The sequence below is a fragment of the Apus apus genome, chromosome 1 (assembly GCF_020740795.1).
Source record: "Apus apus isolate bApuApu2 chromosome 1, bApuApu2.pri.cur, whole genome shotgun sequence".
Lineage (NCBI taxonomy): Eukaryota > Metazoa > Chordata > Aves > Apodiformes > Apodidae > Apus > Apus apus.
The window spans coordinates 180,251,216-180,274,965 of NC_067282.1; the positions used below are offsets into that span (position 1 = coordinate 180,251,216).

Sequence of the window (23,750 nt, forward strand, 5' to 3'; positions counted from 1 at the left end):
AGTTTTAAATGGGCTTCACGAAGGTAGGTTAGCAAAATGCAGTGTGTCTTAAACTGACAGTCAATTTTTGAAGACACATGAGGTTTTTTCTTCCATAAGCATGAATATACTTTATACTTCTTGATGAAATGGTTATTGCAAATTTACATGATTGCTTTTATCTGTCCTATAAAATGGGCATCTGTGATGAATTATCACACTGAAAAAATCCTCATTGAGTAAGTGAATTTACTAGCAAAATATTCATTAAAAGTAAGTTGATCTGTGCTAAAGAAACATTTGTTCCTGTTGAATACTTCTTAATTGATATTGCTTGTACTATAGCTATGAAAAATTGTTACTGAGAATGTAGAAAGAAAAAACAATTTTATATTACCAATACAGCTAAAAATGAGGTATTACTCCAGTTTTAATACACACTTAATATCTCACCTTACATATATTACTAGTACATGGTCATTCAGAGTACAGTGTGGGCACTCAAGTTTTGCTAAATTTTGATCATTTAGCCACAGTCCAGCCTAAAACTGATGGATTGTTTATTTCAGAAACCAAAAATGTCTCTTAGTCTTGTTTCTCTGCTTTCCCAGAGCTAACCTGGCCTTGGCAGGGGTAAGCAGTCCTATTCACATCCTGAAGTCAAGTCAAAACCAAGAAACAATGTCCTGTCATCTAACTTTGAGTTGGGAGTCAGCCTGATAGTCATGCTGAGAGCACAGCTAAATACCTGTCTTTAGGTATGAGGCCTAGATTCCAGCCTGATCCAAGGCACTGTTAATTGCTCATTCAATAAAATGCCTGGGTCATACAGCCTTGGAGCCTGTCTTGCCCTTCTCCTCCATGAGTGGTTTAATAGTATTGTAGGTTAGCTGTCTTTGTGTCCTTCGGAGAGCTGTGTACACAGTGCTCTGACTTCAGCAGAAGAGGTGTGGAGCATCTCCTCAATCCAAAAAACTGTTCAGACTGGTGGTTGCAGTAATCTGGCTAATGCAGATAAGTTTACATTCCTTTGGGTCAAAAGAGACAATCCAAGTTAACTTTCTTCTTACCTGGGACAGTGCTTTAATAAGCTGCCATAGGAGAATATGTTGTTGCCTCTCTGTGTCTCTTTTGAGAAGAGTAAACCCTGTGGCATTTTACCTCAGTATAATGCAAATTTATGTTAATGTGGAAAGAGGAGTTCTGATTTAGGTATTGGAGGCAGCAGGTAAAAGCTGTCTGAAATCCAAAATGTAGCATTCAATTTAGAAAGCTGGGAACTGACAGCCTTTCCACAAGCCAGCTCTGAGTGACTGTGCACTGTTAGTGAGCAGAAAGCTGCCTAGGCTAGTCATTTGTGGTCTCACTGAAGTTTGAACGCTGCTAATGAGACAGCTAAGAAGTCTCTGGGACACTCTGAGCCTGAGCCATCTCTCCTGGAAACTGGTCTGAAACTTGGGCCCTGTCAAGAACCTGTGTCCTAAGCACTGGCTATATTGCTACCCTTGACTACAAAAGGTATTTACAAGTCTGTTCAAGAGCTCTAGCATGCTCAGAAAATTCTTTTTGTAGTTTCAAGTGTATATAAATATGTAAATGTAAAGTATTCTTTGCTAATGAAGTATGTGTTTCTGAAGCATCTTAATTTCAAACTGTTAGCCCAGAGAGTGCAGACACAAAATCTCCCGGCTCTTTATCCCATAGTAACATAACTGAAGGTGTTAGAAATGGAAAGTATGGTTCATGTGGTATCCTGTATTTGAATAGTGACATCAAAAAACCCAAAATAATTTTGCTCACTGGGCAGTTGTACAAGTGCTTGTGCAGGCAGAAGGAGGGAGAAAACCAGGGCAGGCGCATGTACTTTCAGTGGAAGTACTGACTTACGCTCTATTTTGTCTGCAAGAAGTTGTGAATAAAGACAATTACTCGTGGATTTGTATGAAATAAGTTCTCAGGGTGATTTTCCAAACTTTTATCTGCTTATACTGTGGAATTAAGAGGCATTACAGGTAGATGCAGGTGAAATTACATGCTTTAGTGTCTGCGCAAATGTTTTCAGTTTTATGTATTCTATCAATTACTGTCTAGCTGTGGGCCTTTTGGGAAGTTTAGAACCATAGGATGTGTAATAAAATTAGAGAAGAAGCTTTGAAGGTTGAATAGATCTTCATCGTGGGTTTTGGCTCTCTTGTATTGAGTCTTAGGCATCCATGGACTGAAGGTTGAAATAGATCTGATGTGTTATATTAATCTTTTTCCTTTTGCCAATAATACAATGAGTGACTCCATTTCTTTGTCTGCTTCCATTGCATATAATCTCCTCTATTCTGTTTGAAGAGGTGGAACTTTATATTCTGTGTTTCTAACAAAGTCAGAGTAGTTAAAATAATGTGAACAAATATATGAAGGAGTGGGAGTTGTACAGTTTTATGTCTGGGTATTAAAGCTAAACAATGCATATTTGGTTTGAATAGGAATTACTACAAATGTATACAACCACGTAATTGTTTTTGTATTTCAGGTGCGTATAGCAGCAAAATTCATAATTCATGCTCCTCCTGGGGAATTCAATGAGGTGTTCAATGGTGAGTATCTGTCTACTCTGCCCTTTCATTTAAGGCGTCTATGTTCACAGTTATATTGCCAATTACTCTCCTGAATTTCATGTAGTTTATATTTTAGCAACTTGCTGCAAGAGCTGGTTTTGTAGCTTGGCATAATAAGCTTTGCAGTCACAAGACAGCTTGGAGTTTAAATGCAAAAGGAGGAAAGTACCACTTTTCTTTGTGATGTGAGAATGAGCTTTCTTTCTGTTTTTAATCAGTCATGACTTAACAGTTGCTAGGGTTTTTGTTTAGAAGACACAGTACTCTTTTTTTTTTGTCTTTGATAGACAATTAAATTTTTCAACAGAAATTAAACCAGCTGTAATTAAAATGTTTGGGGTTTTTTTTGTTTGTCTTTTTGTTCTTTAAAGAAGGAACATTATTACAAATACTTAACCTTGAATATGCAAAGGACTACTTCTTAATGCCTGTTGAGGAAAGAATATAAATCTTCTATAAACAATTTTTAACCCTTAAATTCTGGAAACAGTTCATTTTACAGAGTGTATTGATAAGTTGAAAGGAAGCTTGAAATTAGCTTCTCTCAACTATTGTTGCCTGAACTTTAACCTGAGGTGTTACTTGTCTTTAAAAATTGTTGTGTGTGTCCTGTATCAATATAGATGGGCATACATATGTAAGAGGGCATACATTTTGTAGCTGTAGCTTACAAATAGCTCTGGTGCTATTTAAGTAAAGAAGTAGCTTGAGTGTACTAAATCAGTGTCAGGTTGGAGAGAGCTTAATTTTGTTTAAATATGTAATGGTTTTTAGGAGTACCTTGTTTTTCAGTTAAATTGTGACCAGCTAATTATTATTTAAACTTAGGTTTTACAGCTCATTAACCCAACTCCCAAAGGTTAATGAAATTTCTTATAGCAGTACTGCTATAAACATTAGTGTTAAGCAAGTTCATAGTTGCAACCACCTGGTCAATAAAGGAGTATAATATGTTAAAAGTGCATAATAAAACAATTGATCATAAATGCACAACCAGTGTTCAAGGAGATTCAGATTGGCTTCTTAAAAAAAAAGAATATATGTTTGAATTCAAATTCTGTAAACTGTGATTTTGGTTGGTTGGTTTGACTTGGGGTTTTTTGGGATTGTGATTTTTTTTTTTGTGGGGTTTGTTGTTTGGGTTTTTTTTCCATTTTGGGTGTTTTGTTGTTTGGTGTTTCAGTATGTTTTTTAAAAGAAAAAATACTTCAAATTCTGGATTTTTTTTTCAGTTGCATCATATCTTGGGAATCTTCAGAAAAGTTTAAAAAGTTATGAGACTAATGTTAATTCATGATCAGTGCATTAAATTATTATTACAATACTGCCTAGTAAATAATAAGGCAGGTAGTCAAGTACATAAAAAAAAAATTACTGCATAGCAAATATTAAGTCATTCTGAGGAGGGTATTGACTTTACACTCATGTTTCTTTTATGATGGTAGAAGAAATGATTTTGTGATATATTGTGCTCTGACTACTGTGGGTCATTACAAAACAAGAGCAAAAGTTACAAGGCTTAAAAAAACAAGTACAACACCTACTATATTAGTGTCATCAAAATACACAAGCCACTACCATCAATACAGTGTGAGGGATTTGGTAGTTTACATCTTAAAAGTGAACTTGTTTGAATCCTATGCTGTTTTTATTCAGAACTTCTCTAAAAACTACTTTGACAGATTCCTAGAGCTGTCACACTGCCTGTAGAATATGGCTTATATCTGCTTACCAGATTGCTTTGGAAGAGATCCATTTCCAGGCTACTCTTCTCATTTTATTCAGCCATATTATGAAATGTGAAGCAATAAATTTTCTACCTAGTAATCTGCATGGGGGTGGGGTGTTTTGGGTTCTTTGTTTTTTACAGTCTGTTGACAGGTTATGTGACTGAAACAAGTTTCCGAGTTAACTGTACTTTTATGTTGTTTCAGATGTTCGGTTGCTGCTTAATAACGACAATCTTCTCAGGGAAGGAGCAGCCCAGTAAGTACCAGATGCCACATACTTAGTTGCCTAAAAGCAAGATGTTTTTCAGTAAGACTTTCACTGTCAATAAGTGATTCATTTAAAAAGATGTTTATGCCAAAATCTGTAAGAATGAAGTTGTCTGGCTTAGTAAGTTGGATCCTTGAGGAATTTAAAATTTATCTGTTCCTCCAGTTTCTGTGGGTTACCATAAAGCTTATGTGTTTGTCTGTATCAGGTTACTTTTGAACATAAATGATTGTGTAGTGGTGGTTGGAATCTGTAATGCCAGCACTGAGTGAACCAAGGTGATTCCAAGAATTTGGGCTTGCTAGATACAGTTTGATACAGTTTCCTGATACAGTTTCCTGATGCACATTGCTCAAATTATTAGCTAGTATTTAAATCTCTTACAGGAAAAAGATTGTGCTTGATGCAGGCTTTTTTTTCTCTTCTAGTGCATTTGCACAGTACAACTTGGACCAGTTTACTCCAGTAAAAATTGACGGTTACGATGAACAGGTATGAATACAAAGAAATACTTGCAGTGTTCTTCCTTAAACTGCTAAATAAGTTCTAGTATTGGAACATACATTGACAAGAAAATGAGAATAAATGTATCTTTCCTGCCAAATAGAGAGATTATGGCCCTTCAATAGTACTAGTTCCGTTAGCTAATCATTTATGGCATCTAAAGAGAGCTTGAAATTTTTTTTGTGTTGTCCCAAATTCAGTCAGACCTGATTTGGAGATGGAGAGCAATTTGCTCCATCTTTAGTATTAGAAGACAAATTTCTATATTGTATTGTTTGTTGCAGTAAGATTCAGGGCTTTTTCCTGTGTCAGTGTGTCCTGTTAGCCTCATCCTCTCTTGCTATCTGTATATTTTGTTCAAAATGTGAGTCTTTGGATATGAGCAAGCTCCAGTTAAACATAGGATATAATTAGATTTGGCATGGTATTTTTTTTCTCCTTATTCAATAGCAAATGTTGTTAACTAAAATTTTGTAATACAGGTTTTGATAACGGAACATGGTGATTTGGGAAATGGAAAATTTTTGGATCCCAAGAACAAGATTTCTTTTAAATTTGATCACTTAAGGAAGGAGGCTACTGATCCTAGACCCCACGAAGTTGAAAATGCCATAGAATCCTGGAGAAATTCAGTTGAAACAGCAATGAAAGCATATGTGAAAGAACACTACCCAAATGGTGTCTGCACAGTAAGTACTGAATTATATAACCATGGTACTACTAGAGATTAAAATAAAATGTAACTTTTCATAAACCAGGAATATAGGTGGTTTCAACTGTTACGGGTTCATACAGGGAAATGAGGGAAAGCTTCAAGAGTTTAATATTTCAGCTATTGGATTGCAAGTGGGTGGTTACTGTAGGTCATAGTGATGACTTAGTCTCAGTTCTGAAGAATTTTTATTTAAATTTCTTATAGTAAGACTTTCCGTAGATTACTGCACGTTGATCCCCTTGATCCTGGCTACCTGGCTGGTTACTTAAAAAAAAAAAAAATCCATGAGATACGAATGTCTGTGTTGGTTTGGTTCAGTTCACTGACAAAACCATCAGTAAAGCAAACTATTTTCTCTCCATCACATCTCCTGTATATCAGAGTGCTGTATGTTCTTTCCATCAGAATCTCTTGAGTTCTGGTGGCTTCTTAAAATAAAACCTGGACCAAAATAGCATTCATTTCCTGTTAGGAGCCCTATGACTATTTAAAATTCAGCAGACTAATCTAATGATAGATGTCCTGTGCTTTGTATTAACCTGATGGAAAAATTAGCTAGATAAAAAAACTGTTCAATTGCTGAGTTAACAAGTGGAATTGGATTCCCAGGCAGTCAGATCAGTTTCAGCTTCTGTGAAGGAAACCAGATTGCATGTTCATTGAGATAATTTTTAGTAGTATTTTATTTTAGGGGATTAAGTAGGACAGAGGACCAAAACCATCCTTTTAATAACCTTTTCGCTGGTCTGTAAAGGCTTAAATCATAATTTAGTTGTAGAATAAGTGGTATCTGAAACACACCTGGTTATATATAGTCAGAGCAGTTACTGCTATAGGCTTGAAATTCCTCTAGTTGCAGAAAAATGAATTTGCAGAATATAAAATTACAGTTAAGATGCTTGACCTTCATATTTTCTGATCTTAATTTTTTCTGCATTATAATCTGCACTTTAGTATTTCATGTACTGAATATTATGTAAGAACCGTAGTGGTTTTAAAGGCAAATTTTACAGCTTATGTAATAATAATAGAACTAAATATTTCTAAGCAGTTTGAGCAAGACAGATACTGAAACTTTAACTCCGTTTTTTTTTTTTTGTTTTTCATTCCTAATTCAGGTGTATGGTAAAACAATTGATGGGCAGCAGACTATTATTGCTTGCATAGAGAGCCATCAGTTCCAAGCAAAAAATTTTTGGTAAGTTTCTGTATGGATATAGATATAGTAGAATACAGCAAACTCAATAACTGCACTGGTGCCATAACACTGATAATCCTTTGTTCAGAGAAGGTACATGCACATCTTGCATGTGACTTTACTGTCCCTCTACTCCATCCAATTTTTTTAAATTATATTTTTTTCTGTACTTGGTTGAAATAAATTTTCCATACTCTGAAGTGAATGTGGATAGCTCCTTGCAGGAAACTGGCCAGAGTTGGATAAAAATCACAGTATCAGAAATGGGTTAAGGCATTGTCTCCTAAAGATAGCTAATATATGCAGCTGTCTAAAAAAATGTATTTCATTATTATTTTATTTGCTATTTTGCATCTACCTGAGATTATATTTACTAATCCTGTAGGTAAAGAATGAAAGTGCAGAAATGTTTGTTTTCTGATGCTGAAGGCGAGTGTTGCGTATGCAGAGTGATTTCAGTATGAGTCTATATCAATTAAGTAATTTGCCCAGTATACTGTTCTATAGATTGCAATTGAATTTGCTCAGTTATTAAATAATTTTTGCTATTGACTTAAGCTTAACTAATTAAGTCTGCATGTTTTACATCCATATTAAAAGTAACTTGAAATAATAATGATTTTCTTTATAGTTCAGAAATATGAAAGAATTTTGGTATTCCAAGTAGTTACTTTAATATTAAAGCCTTTACATTAAACAAGAGAAGCATATACGCCAACAACCTTTTCTAGATGAAGAAAATCTTTCAAGAAAGTTTTCTTTAACAAAGTTATGGTCAGACTTCTATGGGTAAATATTGACCATGTTTCTAAGAGTTTTACAGCAGGATAGTCAGTCTAATTCTCATTCTTAGCGAGTTTTAATAAATGCATGTTGGCTTGGGGGTTTTTGCAGATGGAAGAATAGATTCAGAGTTAACCAGGCTCCTCAGTTATCCAGCTGTGTAGATGTCTGAATATTCAGCCCAAGCCACAGCCAGTATTTCTTCTCAAGGTGTCCCAGATTTTTAAGCATTTGAAAGACTGGCAACCTATTGTTAAAGTAAGTTTGTTGGATGGTAGAGAAGCAGCAGCACATGCCAGAGACAAATGTTCTGTGAATTTCTGAAATACTAGCAACATTGTAGGATAGTTTATTAAAGAATGTGGAAGAGAAGGAAGAGTAATCTCTTACAGACATCTTAAGTCAGGAGAGGTAAATAAAGTAATGACAAGTTGTTTTTAACTTAAAGCATTTTCTACAGAAGGATCCTTCTGAACTTGCACTCTTCTTGGAATAGCATTTGAAGGACTAAAAAGATATCCCAGAATGGAAACATTGTGGTCATCTTAACTTCAAGGATTACAGAGTGACTTAAGAAGCAAACAAATTTGTTTGCTAGTCATTGAATCCTATGCATTTGAAACTAATATTGTACCTAAAATGTAGTTCAGCACATAAGCTTTCTTATAAATGATAGGTTGGTCTTAAGGTTACCAGTAATATTAGTGTCACCGAGTGGGACGACCCTTCCCGTTTTCTTAGAGATGCCAACAAGCTTCTCCGTTTTTCTGAGTGCAAATTTTCAGTAATAATCTATAAATTGGATATTGTCTGAAATAATAACCAATGGCTTTATAATTGAGTTAACATTGTTAGTATCTGAAATGTGTCAGTGTAGATCCATTAGTAGGTGTTAATCTTATTCTGTATCTCTTTTCTCTCCCCTTGTTGAATGCTCTGCAATCTACACCTAACATTAGTAGGTACTCGTAGTATCAACTTTCTCCTGTAAGTGCAAGGGAGAAATTGAGAGACAGCTGCAGTGCATTCTTAATATAGCTCTAACATTCTAATCCACTAATCTCAGAACTAAATAAAAAAATGTCTAGTCTACAGGAAAGAAATCAGGTGAAACTGCAGTCTCCTCGTGCTGTTTTCCAGATGTTTGAAACTCCCTTTAAGCAATTTGGCAAGGATATTCAATTTGTGGAAGGAAACAGGAAGGAAATAGTTGTCCTGGAACAGAAATGCTAGAAGAGCTGAAAGACCTAGTTACAGTTCAGCATAGCGGAAAGTCTTGCTTCTTTAATGTTCCTTTCGTTCAAGCTTTTCGTAGCCTGAGGTGAAGTGTGACTTCAGCTGATCCAGCAAAGTTGTCCAGGTCCTGGAAACAAAATATTGACTACAAATACGTAATCAATAATAAAGGAGGGAAAGAACATTGGAGGCTTTGGGTATTTTCAGAAGTTAAGTCCTATTGTTAAAAGATACTTACTAATAAATCTCCTTGGTCCACATCCAAAACTGAGGGTAAATATTTTGGAGAACTGTTCTTTTCTCAACTGATTATGGGGCTAAATACTTAGGGAAAGATTTTGCGCACGTGTAGTTGCACAGCAGATTTCATTCTCTGTTTTCCTCTGACTGTCAGTTGTATATCATGGTTTGTTTTTTTCCTTAACCAGTGGGCTGACATCTGATTTCCATTTTATTTTTTTAAAGGAATGGCCGTTGGAGGTCAGAATGGAAATTTACAATCACCCCTTCAACCACTCAAGTGGCTGGCATCTTGAAAATTCAGGTATGCTTATCTCAAACTGTGTCCTGATCAGTAAAGTCACCAGTTGTTATCAAGGGAGGTACTTGCCTAATCCTTACAAACACAAAATATGTGTTTGATGTAAGGATTCAGAAGACTTCAGAAGATGTATGTATTCACCTCGACTAGGCATTGTACTTCTTTGATTTCTTGAATTCTTGGTGACATGAGTCTTTCCTGAGGGAAGGCCCTTTCTGAAGTACATTTGTTGTTTTTTTTTCTTTTTAAATTACAATAGCAGTATTTTTCATGTTGGCCACCCTGTTGTTCAGAAAGGTAAGAACCTTTGGTTTCAGTCATTCCACCATTTCAATTTTTTTAATCTGTGTCTTCTTCATTCAGAATTTGCCCTTGTTGGCTTCAGGGCATTAAGAAAGGAGATGTTCTCCAAGCAGGAATGCAGAAATCTTGAGACCAGAGGAAGTCTGACTGTCATGTGGTAGGCAGGGGAACTTGACTTCCTGGATTGGTTCTCTGGAATGTGTACACATATTTTGCAGGAGTTTATTAAAACAATTCTGGGATCAGGGACTAGTATCTTAGTGCAGTCTGGCTTTCAGCGTAGGGCTTTACTGTTGCTTTACAAGACACATGAGAGGCCACGTGAGTTTTGCACTTTCTTACTGCTCAAGTGACTTGACTTCAGAAGGAAGATGCAATGGAATGTTTTTATAGCCATAGCCTTAGATTAAGGAATTTTAGGATTTGGTAGATGTGTTCAGATCCACCCAAGCAGGGGGCCCAAATCTGATTTCCTATTCTGTGGTAAATTCTGTAACAACTGGAAGGATTGTCAAAATGTGGACATCCATTATTATATTGCCAGATGAAGATGGTTTCAGTAAGCACCCTAAATAACTTCAAGGATTCTTGAGACTTTGGGAGAATCTAAGTAAATTGCCACTTAAATGTTGCTTGCAGCAAAACAGGAATTTTTTGTTAAATGTCTTAAGAGATTTTCCATATCAAGCAGGCAGGTGTCTGCCCAATTCTAGGAAAGGTTAGCCCAGTACCCTAGAAAATACCCTGAATAGGGAATTTAATAAGGTTTTAATTGTCATCTAAATTTGGGCAGCAGCTGATTTAGTCTTTTATTACTATTTCACATAATTAATTAAGACATTATTTATTTTCATTAAAGTCTGTGTTCTGTGGAATGATGAAAGTTTCACATCTTTTGCTTTTATAGGAGCTACCTGTTTCACGAAGGAATTTTGAAATCAGTTTCAAATTTTTAGAAATTGTGTACGATTTCTTCAGTATGTGAGGGTGCTCCCCCTGTCCAAAGATACAAACAAAAGTGCTTTAATGTTTTTTAAGGAGCAAAATAATTTTCTGGAATAGGAGCTCACTACAGTATTACTGAAATTTCAGAGTACTGGAGTTTCAGTGTTATTTGCAGAATCTTTATGACAGTAATATGGCCATTAACCTGTTTCTGATAAGGCCTTTTATGAATAGGTTGGGAAAAATTCCAGCATCACCTGCTGTCTTCAGGTGTCTTCATTTTTTAAGGTCACTTGCACAATTTCTTCCTTTTTCTAATTCTAGTAATAGATTCTAATATAGGAGATTCTCAACAATCTTAATCTCTTCCATTGTTTAATTTTCTTTTAATTGTATGTAAGGGGAAAACTTCAGCAGCAAAGTCTTAGTAAAACTGAGTCCCTGTGATGTTTGACATGCTCCAACTGTGCATGGAAAACAACTGATAAGTGTACTGGTTACTCATTTTATCTCTTAGATAATCTGTTATTCTCATCCCTCCTTGGTTAACCTTTCCAAGAGATTCTGTTCATAAACATCATCCTTCTTGTAGTCTTCTGAACCCAGACCTAGCATTCTAGAAGGATGTCAGCAGTGAGGTGTCGTACAGAACAGTTACTTCTCATATTTTGTATAAGATATAACACATCCTAGAATTAGATATGACTCTTCATCCCTATGCAGTTTTCAGGCCTGAGTGTTTGCCAAGAACGTGACTCAGTGAGACAGATAAGATGTCCCTACTAATGTTGGCCTCAGAGATCAGGGAAGGCTTGAGCCCTTTGCAGTGTATTGTGACAAAGAAGAGAGGACATTTATACTTCTGAGTGCTGTTTCATTTGAAGGTCTCAGAGTTTGGCACTGAGTAAGCATGATACGTCTTTTAGGAACTGGATTGAAAAAGGCTGGCACAAGTTTCACCCAGTAATGTTTGATTTGAAAAGACACTTATTGTATGGTTAGCATAATACCTTTTGTTGGAAAAAAAAAAAGTATTTGACAATAAGCAAAGTAATAATGTAAAGTGAATCATAGGAAATAGTTTTTCTCCTATAGGAACCTTTCTTTTGCCTAGGTACAGCTATCTTACTGTGTGTCATGCTTTCTCTATTGTTTAAAAATTGAGGTTCTCTTGCACAAATCATAATGATAATATGATTAAATTGTAGTATTGTGCATTAATCTCCAAATTAAAATGTTATATTGCCTTATTAGGTGAGACACAAATGCCTCAATTCCTCATAACATCAGCCATGTTAACTAGCAAAATTGTAAAAAATGTCTTAAAATATCTGTTTAAAAGTCAGTGAGCTGCATAACTCTTCTGTATCAGTTATTGTGAATGATTAAATGTAACTTTATATATGCTTCCTATTTTTTAGGTTTCACAAAAGTTGCCTTAGAAACTAAATGTTTTCAGATCCTTTCCAACTGAATATAAAAACTTCAGTAGAGTTTTACTGGTCTCCTGCAAAATAATCGAGGAAACTGTTCTGTAGATATAACATTTCAAGAGTAAATAGATTTAATTCCTCTTTGCTGTCTAACTTTGGCAAACTTTGTCCCCAAAAGCTCCTTTGTCTAATTAAATACCAGCTTCTGTTATGGGCCATGTCTAATAAAGAAAGATATCAAAACCAGGCACATCTAGAAAGGGAAGCTTAATGTTGCATGTCCCTAGAAAACAGATTGGGTGAAGCAAAAACCAGCTGAACAGTATCCTGAAGCCTTGCCAAAGCTATACTGATTTTAAATGTATCTTCACCATTTCAAGAGTTGCTAGTAAGGTCACATAAGTATTATGTCATCTTCTTCATTATGTTAATAAAAACCTTGGTTTAGTGGTGGGCTCAGCAGTGTTAGGTTTATGGCTGGACTTGATGATCTTAAAGGTCTTTTCCAACCAATGATTCTGTGGTTCTATGATCCTCAGCTTCTTCACATGAAGAATGCTTCACATGCTTAAGACACATACATCAACACAAAAATGTTTCCAGAGTAACTTCTTTACTATTCCCCCTCAAAAATATTTAAATACTATAACACTTTGGTTTTCCAATTTGTTTTTGTTGTTCTGTAAAATTTTATTTGGTTTAGTTTGATTCATATATTTTTTTTATTATAATAAATACTACAATACTTGACTTTTCTATGTTGTTCGTCTGTAATAGTTAATATGAAGTTCTTTGTTTCATTTTCTGTAGGTTCACTATTATGAAGATGGTAATGTTCAGCTGGTGAGCCATAAAGACATACAAGATTCTCTAACAGTGTCTGTAAGTGAACTTTAAAGATCCTTAGAGCGTGTATTGAAGTGACTTTGATTTAAAAAGAGAAACAAGATTAAAAAAACCTCAGAAGTTTGGAGGCTCGTTTCAATGGGAATTACTGTTCAAATGTATAAATATTTTGTACGTAGTACATACAACTTTTACCTAACATGTAGTTACTGCTTTGGTTTTTATTTTTAAAAAGTAAACAAGTTGAAATTAATGCATTTGGTTTGTATAAGGTCAATTAACTTTGTTTGTAAAGCTTTAATTAGCTGGCTGTTGGTCTTTCTGCACTTCTACATTTAAACTTTGGTCTGCAGAGTGACCTATAAAATTAATCTTTTAATATGAAGGAGGTTTGAGTTATAATAACCCACTTAAGTAGTACAGTATCTAGGAGATTGCCTCCTTTGCTCACTGGGAGAAGAACAGTGTGCTAAAAATAGTAAATAAATTCTACCGGTTGAGAAGTAGTAGTGGGTATTCTCCCTTCATTTCCACCCTGTCTGTAACTGGTGCTGTCAGCCTCTTGCTTTTCTGTACAAAAAGCCCTTTCAGAGATGCTTCAGCTTAAAAAGCATAACACACTTCATATTACAACTTATTTTGAAATGGATCATTATAGTAACAGGGAGCAGACAGTAGAAATAATTTTTTTTTTTAAATAGTACCAGATCTACCTTTTAAGAGTTGGTAATGCTGCAACATAAACTACTACTACTTTTGAAATAATTCTCCTCTTGCCTACTAGAGATGGTGTTTATGAGCACTAAGATTTTCTTTTACAGTGTTCTGTACTAAAGCTTAAGCCAGTGCAGTTAAATTGGCAAAGGGAAATTGTAAAAGTGAACAGAGAAGTATTTTAATGATAATGACTGGTAGTGACCCATTTGGCTCAAAAGCTCAATTCATCAATAAGCAACACTGTTTGTTAATATAAAGCAAGGCTTGTTGTCTTTTCGGTTGCAATAGCACCATAAAGAATGGGGGAGTGTGGTGCCAACTGATAACGCTTCTGGAGCTGTAGATATAAAATTACTTTTGACCCCCTAAGCAAAAGAGCTGTTTAGTCTTTCATTCAACTAAGAGTTGCTTCGGGGAAGATTATGTGGAAGTTCTCCATTCAGCAGCTTGTGCTTCACTTTCTGTTGGGAAGAAACTTAATCCTGTTCTGCTATTTAGTAAAGCAGCAGAAGAACCATGAGTAGAAAAACATCTTTTAGATAACTTTCCTACCTCCTGCTAAAACAAAGGCAAGTATGCTGCTGGATATCAATTTTTAGCTTTGGTGTTGAGCTTCATAGAGGGCAGAGGCTGTACAGGTTCTTATTTCAGACAGAAAAAAGGGTAGGTAGGTTAAAAAGAGCCCAAACGACTCCTTTTTTGTTGTTTGGCAGAGAAGCAATTTTGTGCCATCAATGGGCGCCACAGGAATAAATAACTGAAGAGCTCTTTTACTGCTAGAGCTATGAATAATTTTGCTGAAGATTACTTTCTTAGCTCTAGTTTCTCTCTGAGCCAAATAAGACCTCATACCCTTGAATTCTTCCATTCATTAGTAGAGCTTTTGAAATAATTGCCTCAGTTCACTGAAAAGTCAAAACCTTTTCAGTTGTTCTGCTTGGTCTCTACCTTCTTCATCTCTTTCTGTTGTGTCCAGGAGTGCTTTCACAGTTGATAGCTACAGCTTACTTGAAACTTTGAACCAGATTTAGTTGCAGCTGCCATAGCTTTCTCCCAGCCTTTGCCTTTGTAGGAATGAGGGATCACGTGGGGCAAGAATACTCCTATCTTTCAACAGCTTCTCCAGAAGCACCCTTGTGAATGTCTTCAACACCAAATTGGAAGCTCTGAAATTCATGAACCCTCATTTCCTTCTTGAGATTTCTTTCAAGCACTTCAGCTAATTAGTCTCCAGGTTGACTGACAGGTCATTTTTTGTTTTTAAAATAAACACACACTTGCATACTTAAGGGTGAGGCCCAAAGCTGAGAAATTGTTTTATCAGTCATGATGAAATTTGGACATTGCAGTGTGTTGCACCCTCATTTTTGCAAAATGTACTCAGAGATGTTTTTAGGGGATCAGGTATATAAAGTGTTTGTATCAGCTTACTCTCCAGAATCAGCATGTTTAGAAGTGAGGAAATATGGGGGGGGGGTTGTTGTTTTGGTTTTTTTTATGTTGTATTCTGCGTGTTTCTGGGTTAGCTGGTGTTCTTTAAGTTTTCTTGGAAATGTAATATTGCTAATGTTAATATCTATGCTTTGCATGTTTTCAGAGATGTGTGTGCATTGTCATACTTCCAGATGCTGTTGCTTCATATACCTTTCCATCATACCATAGAATTTTATATAAAAATATTTTAATTAGCTTTGCGGTAATCTTTATGCTTGTTGCAGTTGGACTGTTTTTTATAAATGTATAATAATAAAATGTAAATTATGCCTTTTGGATGCATGTATCATTCAGTTTTGGTTTAGCCACTAAATGGCTATGTGTTCTCATTAAATGAACCTGACATCTCTCATAAGTATAGAAAAAAACAATCTAGCTGCTCTTGGAAGTGTGCTGTACAGCAGACCTAATTCAAGTGCTCTTTTCCTAGAATGAAGCCCAGACAGCAAAGGAATTTATAAAAATCGTGGAGGCTGCAGAGAATGAGTATCAGGTATGTTGGAAGCAAACACTACCCTTACTCTCATGTATAGCATTACCATGTTCCTAGCCAAAGCTAGTATTCTACAAAGCTTAAGGTTTTGATATCAAGATAATGCAGTTCCATACAAATATAAATAGATTACATGCTGCTATTTACTGTATCCTTGCGTTCCATGCCTTCTGGTGGCTGCACTCACCTACTGTATGTTACAAAGAAGTCCCAAGCGTGATCAAGTATTGGCAATTCTGTTCTCTTTTAGTATTAATGCATTCCTTAAGTGGAATTTTTTACAGATTCTGTTCAGAGGCCACTCTGTTAGACAGCTTTGCTACATATGACCACAAGCACTATCCATTACAATTAGTAATTTTAAAGTTAGAACAGTATTGCTGTTCTAGTTATACTGTGTCTAATTGGATTCATGTTCATTTAGGCTTTGAACATAAGGTAAATGTCAGACATGTTCTGTCATTTTTTTTAAATGCTCTTCAATAAAAATTTACCAAGTGTCTATCATATGCATTATATTCAAGTTCATATGATGTAGGGGACTGACTCTACCATCCCCACAGGAAAAACAGTGGAAGACTTTGGTATCTGAAATTAATGATGTGCAAGCTAACTCTGATCAGCACTTCATTTCTGCTGCTGATTAACCACATGTAGTTTGCTGAAACACCTGGGCTCCAGCCAGATTTATTGCATCTCTCTCACTAATTTTCTTCACATAATTTCAATCTGGATCTCAGAGCTTTCCTTCATAAAATAATGTTTTAATTTAGCACCTTTTTATTAAGCCTGTTTAAGAGGTAACAAACTACTCGATCAGTTAACTTTTTACATAGCACGCTGGTTCTGTCCTTCACGTGCCTTTGTTTTGTGTGACTCTGTGTTTCCCAGACTGCTATCAGTGAGAATTACCAGACTATGTCGGACACTACTTTCAAGGCCTTACGTCGACAGTTGCCAGTTACCCGCACCAAGATTGACTGGAACAAGATCCTTAGCTATAAGATTGGAAAAGAGATGCAGAATGCTTAAAGTGAACATTGCATGACTGGATCATTTTAGTGTCCTTGTATACAAATAAAAAATATTACAAAAAGTATTCGGAACTGTCAAAATCACCCAGTCAGCATGGGCTTTTGCCATTGAAAATCACTGTAAGTAGTTAGAGCACAAAGCTTAGCTAATTGACTTTTTTCCTTTTCCTTTCTTTTCAGAGGATTGCAACTTCAGTATAGCTGAATATCTTCCTTTAGAGTTTCTGTTGTACCTTTATTTTTTTATAATGAAGAGACCATGCCTTTAGTTTTCACTTACACATTAAGAAACAGTTTTAAAAATATTTTTGCATATGATAACCCTTTCTCTTGCTTTCATGTGAAATGGACAACTTCCAAAATTTGCTGGATTCCCTGTGGAGATCAGTAATGTGAATTTGTAGGTAAAGGTCAACATGGAGTTAGCTATAGGTGCTGTTTTTGAAATCATCTATTCTTTCATCATATGTAAAATTGGGAAGAGTATTTTCTATATCCTTAAAACCTTTTGGAATACTTATTTAACTAGCTCCATGGTAACAAGTTTTGTGTTGTTTTTTTGTTTGTAGTTTGTTTTGTTTTTTTTTAAGGAAAAGGCCAAGGTCTAATGCTGTTTTAAGATTCTGAGATTAAATAAAAGTACTTATTTCAGAAATGCATTTAATGCTTTGTTCCTGACAATTACTTAGATGAGCTTAAACTCCATCTGCCCTTGAGGTTTTTATCATAAAACCAGAAATGTATTATAACAAGGCATATTGTAATATATATAATCCTGTACTCATTACTATGTCTGTCAGTTTATTTTTTCTTGGATTGAAATGTACTAAAATTCAATGTGACATTAAAATGCAAATTTTCTATTTATTTGAGTATCAGATTGCTTCGTGATAAAGCCTATTTTTGGTGTTTCTATATATTTTTAAAATACTGCTTAAAACAGCCACAAACTTCTGGCCTATTGGCTATTCTCAGTGCATTTGAATATTGTTGAATCATCATCATCCATTGTTTCTATGTGCATTTAAGAAACATCTACATATTGAAGTCAACTTTAAACAAGTATCTTTAGCTTTATATTGGCTAAAGAGGATTAAAAAATTACAAGACCACAACCAACATGTTATCTGGAGAATACTTTCCCTGTCTGATATATCACATTGAAAATGGACATCAGGTATTTAAATCATAGACTTCATTACAAGTGCACTACAACATTTCTATAAAATGCAGATTTCATTTTTAATTAGATTAAAACCTGTTTTAGAATATACAAATTAGTTATATGCCCATTATGGGAAAAATCAACAGCTTTTTCTTTTTCTTAGAAGGCAGGTGTTTTTGCACACTCCTAAACCAGTAGAGCTTACACAAAAGTTTTATATCTTTGTTAAGTTAGTTATCTTAATGTTAAGTTAGAGCATAGCAAGAAAGAGTCTTTACTTGTACTGCATATAAAATGTACACACAAACGTACTACACAAAGTAGTTTACTGTTTGAATTGTAATAGCAATACCCCTATGTTCTGTTCTTCAGTGCTCTTTTATAAGGGGGTATAGAATTAACTGAAGTTCTTGAAACTGCTGCTACTTTACAGTGCTAAACTGTATAGTAGAAGAGTGGTATTTCTTCTACCACAGTCTTCCTGGAGAGTTGCCCTATTAATTGTCTTCTTAGATTAACTATTGAACCATGTTGTTCTATAAAAAGGTTTATAAAATCTGTAAGTGAGCTAATAACACATACTGGGTCACTGTCAAGTCAGTCTGTCAATCTTAAGTTCTAAATATGAATCTTGTTTGAATAACTTCTTTGACATACTTAAGAAGAAGCTAAAAATAAAAGACAGTGCACAAAGAGTTAGGAGAACTGTTAGTGGGCAACAACCATACAAATAACTTTTCTAGCTGTTAGAATATTATGTATGACCAGAATCAGCACTGGCTAAAAGTCAGAATGCTATTTTTCTTACCTGAAATAAAAAGCTAGTTTTAAATATATTCCTAATGAAGAGGTATTTTACTGTGAAGTACTCTAGTACTGTGTTTCCCCATCTATTCAGTCCTGTGGTAGTCTTAATTCCTTATCTTTGAAGAATAGCATCCTACAGGTTCATTTCTACCAGTAGGTAGATCTGTATTACTTACATTTTTTCCTGTTGTGTTTATTTTTAGTCTGTGAGAGAATTTCACACCTTGAACATCACATTTATTAAGTTATAACTTCAATAAAGGAATTTATAAGTAAATCAACTATTCTGTTAACTTTTCCAATATGGTATGTTGTATCATATTTAGGGGTAATGACTCCCCAAATGAAGCTGACCTGAGTATCAGCAGAGGCACATGGCACATTTGGAGTTCTTAATTTCTCTCAGCATTTGGGATGTCACTTGCTCTTTTTTTTTTTTTTTCTACCCTTTTGCCTTTTGTATTTGAGACCTTTAGAGCTTGCTTGGTAGGCTTTAGAGTATTTTGTGTAGGTAAAGCACCTTCTCTGAGAAATGTTGTTGTGGCAATTGTCTTAATGTGAATTACTATTTGTTTATATTCTATTTTTAAATATAAAGATTTGTATTGTGGAATCTTCATGTACTAGACATTATGGCTTGTAATATGGACTTGTAAAATGCTTGCATTTATGAAGTGTGTAATGACTTATGCATCTCAGTCCTCCTTTATACGCAGGAAATTTTGACTTATGCAAGTAAGCAATTGTTCTTTCTGAACATCTTTAACGGGAGTGACAATTCTGCTTTCAGTTCCTTCTGAGTATGCCCTTTTCTACATGTCTATTTTAATTAATAATGCAGGTAGAATGAAACTTTAAAATCATTGTTATTTTGAATATATCACTACTGCTGCTTATGCTCTACATGCAGAGGCAATTCTACTGGCTGGTTCAGTTGGGAACGCTGCAGTGCAGTTCATTAGTAAATGGTCATTCAGCCCATGGTTAAAAGTATTGTGTGACACTGAAAATCCAATACATGCGTTCTTTTTAGGGGATGACTCCAGCCACATCTCTGGCAGTGATGTAGTTTGTGCAGTTTGGGAGTAAATGCCTTTTTCATCCCCACTTGCCACATACTGGTTTTGCTGAAAAAGCCGTTTTTATGCTCTTGAGTTCACTTTCTTTGGTAGAAATCTGAACTGGGAACTGTCCTGGGTGTGCACCAAATGGCCTCCAGCTCCTAATGGTGACCTGAGTCCATAGCAGTGGTTTCCTTCAGGCAGCTTGAAACCACGTAATGCATTGAGTATATCTGGAGGATCAGGCTAAACTTGACTTTCAAATTTTCAGACGGTATGTGCTGTAGGTGTAGAGGCTGATCATCAGCCGTTGGATTCTGTGGACTCACTGCTACCGTGCGGAATTACTTGCTGACACAGACATAGCTTCTGCCACATTCGTTTACTGGAAGGATTGAAAGTGTTCTTCCTCTGATACAACTGTAAACTAGGTTTAGATTAAACTTAGTTTGTTCATAACCTTGAAGTGTCAATTTTTGTGTGACGGTGTCAACTCTAAACTTCTTTCTTTTTTTTTTTAATACTTTTTTCCCACAGCCTAGTACTCAATAGGTTTTCTTACTAGTGAAATTTTCCTCTGCTACTGTGACTGGCTTACCTGTAACAGGTATTGTTTAGCATGATATTGTCCATGTGCTCATCACAAGAGAGGATAAGGGTAGTAATCGTTGTCTTAAAGGGTTCTTATTCTGTAAACATGTTTAGACTTTTTTTTGTGCAGCTTTTCCTTGCAAAACAGTAAAGCTGTGCAGGGACAAATCTGTTGGTTTTTTTCTCTTTAGTCAAGAGGACCATGTAGAGACTTTTGCCTGACCAGCTGTAGCTTGAAATAACTTCAGATCTGGAACAATTTGCAGCTTACAGGGTTGTAAACATGCCTGATAAAGTAGTTTTTGGTTGTTTGGTTTGAGGGGAACATCCCCACATTGGCCCCGAAGGGCCAATCATACAGCAAGGGCCCCAAATATCATCCCTGGGATTTGAGGTGCCATCATGCTGCCTTTTCCAAGGTAAGGCAGTAAGTCCAGTTACAACGCAAGGTGTGTAAGTACAAGAAGTAAGGTACAAGAATGTGGACTGTAATGGTTTTCCTTAATGAAGAAAGGTGACTGTGTTTCCACTCGACCAAGTCTTCTGTTCAGTCTGGAAAGTGGGAGCCTGATGCTGCAGCTCTGAGGAAAGGATCGGTTAAGTTAAAGTTGCACTCCAGGAGCACAGGTCTGCTGGAGTCTGGCAGAGCACTCACAGCAGGAGTCTTGGGTACACAGTGCCTGAGAGCTGCAGCCTCTGCCACCAGCCTCTCTGGGTACACCTGCTGCTCCTGATCCCATGCCTTGCAGATGGCAGTGATGTGCTTCAAGTGTTGCCCCAGCAGTTCTTCCCATCTCAGCACAGTCTGTTTTAACCCAGTCAAAACTGCTGCCCCAAATGCTTCTGTGGACCTTCTGTCAGTAAGCTGCTGTTTGTATAGTCACCTGGCACTTCTTTCTTCTGTCTGTTGCAGAAATAACTTCCACATAATTTGGAAATTAGGGAAGGAGGCTTGAAAAAGGAGTCAACTAATTATGAAATAAATCAATATTCAAGAGAGAATGTTTTGGTTTAATTTATTTTCAACTTTACTGTGAGCTAAGCCTTTACTTAAGGCTAATATATGCATAAGCAACTGGAGTAGAAGTCTGAGCTTTGAAGACTCACTAGCGGTTTTAAACAAGTAGCAGGAAGAAAAATCTGCTGCTTTTTTTCCTTTTACTTGATGCTGCATTGTCAAGCCAGCTTTCAGATGCTGTAAAACTGGTAAGCTTTGTGAGTCTTTTACTTCATTGTAAAAATAGGAACATGAGAGCAAAAATGTGATTGGGAAAAAAACAGTTGTGGTTATAAGACTCCCAAGTGCAGATATTTGCTCAAAAGGTTTCTGAACAATAGTTGCGTCAGGAATCTTAAAATCCTTGAATGGAAAGAAAAAGCTCATCTTTTTTTTATTCCACAGTGTGGCAGGATCAGCTGCATCTCAACTGTACATGGCAGGAAACAGACTTGTCTGCTGTGAAAGAAATTCTTAATTACAAATATTTTCCTTCCTCTCTGAGTTACTGTAGGGCTTTGGAGTTAGTATTAAGGTAGATCTTAGGAAAAAATCAATCTTCCTTGCTGGATCTTAACGTCTTTTTATCTTAGCTGTGAACATACAGAACAGCTCATTCCCATTTTCTTTGCAACACATTTTAGGTATTTGAAGGGCATCTCCAGGCTCTGTAGCTTTTAGGCTAAAGACAATCCAGCAACTCTAATTTCAACATGAAAGCCAAACCTTTAAGTAATTTCTCTACATCCTGCTTTTTTTGGTTTGGTTCATTTTGAGAGGGAGGTAAATTTTTTTTTCCCCTCTACATATTGTTCATTTCATCCTGGTGATGTTACAGGCTATCATGATACTAACATAGTATTTGGATTTCGTTTTGCTAGATTCTGGCCTTGAATGCTACAGTGTTCTCTAGCATTGTCCTATCAGCAGTTAAGAGTTCTGTTATATTTTTAAAGCCCATTAAATTAAAGAGGGGGGGAAAAAAAGACAAAACCAACCACTGCTAGGTATGTGTGCCTTATGTTTTCTCTACTGAAAGTAGGCACTGGGAGTGTACAAAAATGAGACTGGTATGTGGACTAGCCAGCAAATGGATTCTGTGCTCAGAGCATCCTGTGATGAAGAGTCAAGGGCTGCTGTGGACTTGTCCAGAGGGATGAGCTGGATCCTTGTTATCTGGGATATTTGTGCCAACAGCAGGCAGTTTGGTTAGCCGTACCTTGTAGACACTGATGTCAGCCAAAATCGAGGAGGTGAAATGTGCCACCCTCTCTTGTGCTAGAAAGCACATAATTTGTTTTTTTCCTACCTTTTTTCTATATGGAGGAAAAGGAAAGGAATTAATGATCAGTTACAGTTGACAAGGCAGCTTGATCTAGGGGTCCAGGGGAACCAGTTCTGTTTTCAGAGGCACTGAAGCTCATCTTACCTCTCTTTCCATGCACTGGTGAAGATTGGATCCCAGCCAGTGTAGCATTCATGCAAGCCTTTTCCATATCTCCCAACAGTTCTGTGTGTAGAAACCAGTAGCGTCCTCACTTCACCAAGCTAGCCAGAACTTCTCACAGAGTATCAGAAAAGCCTGTGTCATTCAAGAGCCTGTTTAAAGTTTGTGTAGGCGTGTACTGAGTATGAAGAGTCCTTGAGCTGTCACAGATGCCAGGAGCTAGCTCAGTTGCAGAAGACTAGACCTGAGAGAAGCTGTTAAGAAAGTAAATGCCATATGCTCATGAAGAATTGAAGTGCTGCTTCTGTTCTAGGGCTTTGCTGCAAGGCAAAGGAAGACATGGCTACATAACTGATTTTCCAGGTACAAGATCTGGAGTTAAGAAGCATGCAAAAGAATCTGTTGAAGACAGTAATGAGTGGGTGTCCTGTTCATCGCTAAACATAGTGAGCCATCGTCTTCCATCTAAGAACTAACCTACCTCTCTTTAGCTCTTTCAGCTGAATACTGTGTCTCTTGCAGTCCTACCAACAGTTGGTGTGACTAGAATTACTACCCAAACTGTAGCTGCAGAGACAGCATGATAAGCCATCTGTCAAAACACAGATGATGACAAGGTTGAAAAACAGGGCTGTAGCAGATACAACCTTAACAATCCCACAACCAAGGAGCGTTGTTCTGGGAAAAAAATCGAAGTTACCTACAAAGTAATGGTCCCAGTGAAAGAGGCTCAATGTTGTCTGTAAGAGTGGATTTTCACTGCAGCTTATGAGTTTGCTACAATTCATATGGCTGTCTTTGGTGGCTGAAATCACTGCAGAAGATGAAAACATGGGAGCAGCAACCATTCCTAT

General features: G+C 36.2%; 1 protein-coding gene across 1 annotated transcript in view; it reads left to right on the plus strand.

Annotated features, from left to right (window-relative positions):
• The window catches only part of CAPZA2 (capping actin protein of muscle Z-line subunit alpha 2), a 29,120-nt gene extending 11,425 nt beyond the window's left edge, over positions 1-17,695 (plus strand). Inside the window, exons 2-10 of the mRNA XM_051630164.1 lie at positions 2,504-2,567; positions 4,523-4,574; positions 5,015-5,078; positions 5,573-5,779; positions 6,924-7,003; positions 9,488-9,566; positions 13,055-13,126; positions 15,732-15,794; positions 16,686-17,695. Coding sequence (XP_051486124.1) covers positions 2,504-2,567; positions 4,523-4,574; positions 5,015-5,078; positions 5,573-5,779; positions 6,924-7,003; positions 9,488-9,566; positions 13,055-13,126; positions 15,732-15,794; positions 16,686-16,826 — 822 coding nt within the window. The 3' untranslated portion in view covers positions 16,827-17,695. The remainder of the gene's footprint in view (positions 1-2,503; positions 2,568-4,522; positions 4,575-5,014; positions 5,079-5,572; positions 5,780-6,923; positions 7,004-9,487; positions 9,567-13,054; positions 13,127-15,731; positions 15,795-16,685) is intronic.
• The last annotated feature ends 6,055 nt before the right edge of the window (positions 17,696-23,750 follow it).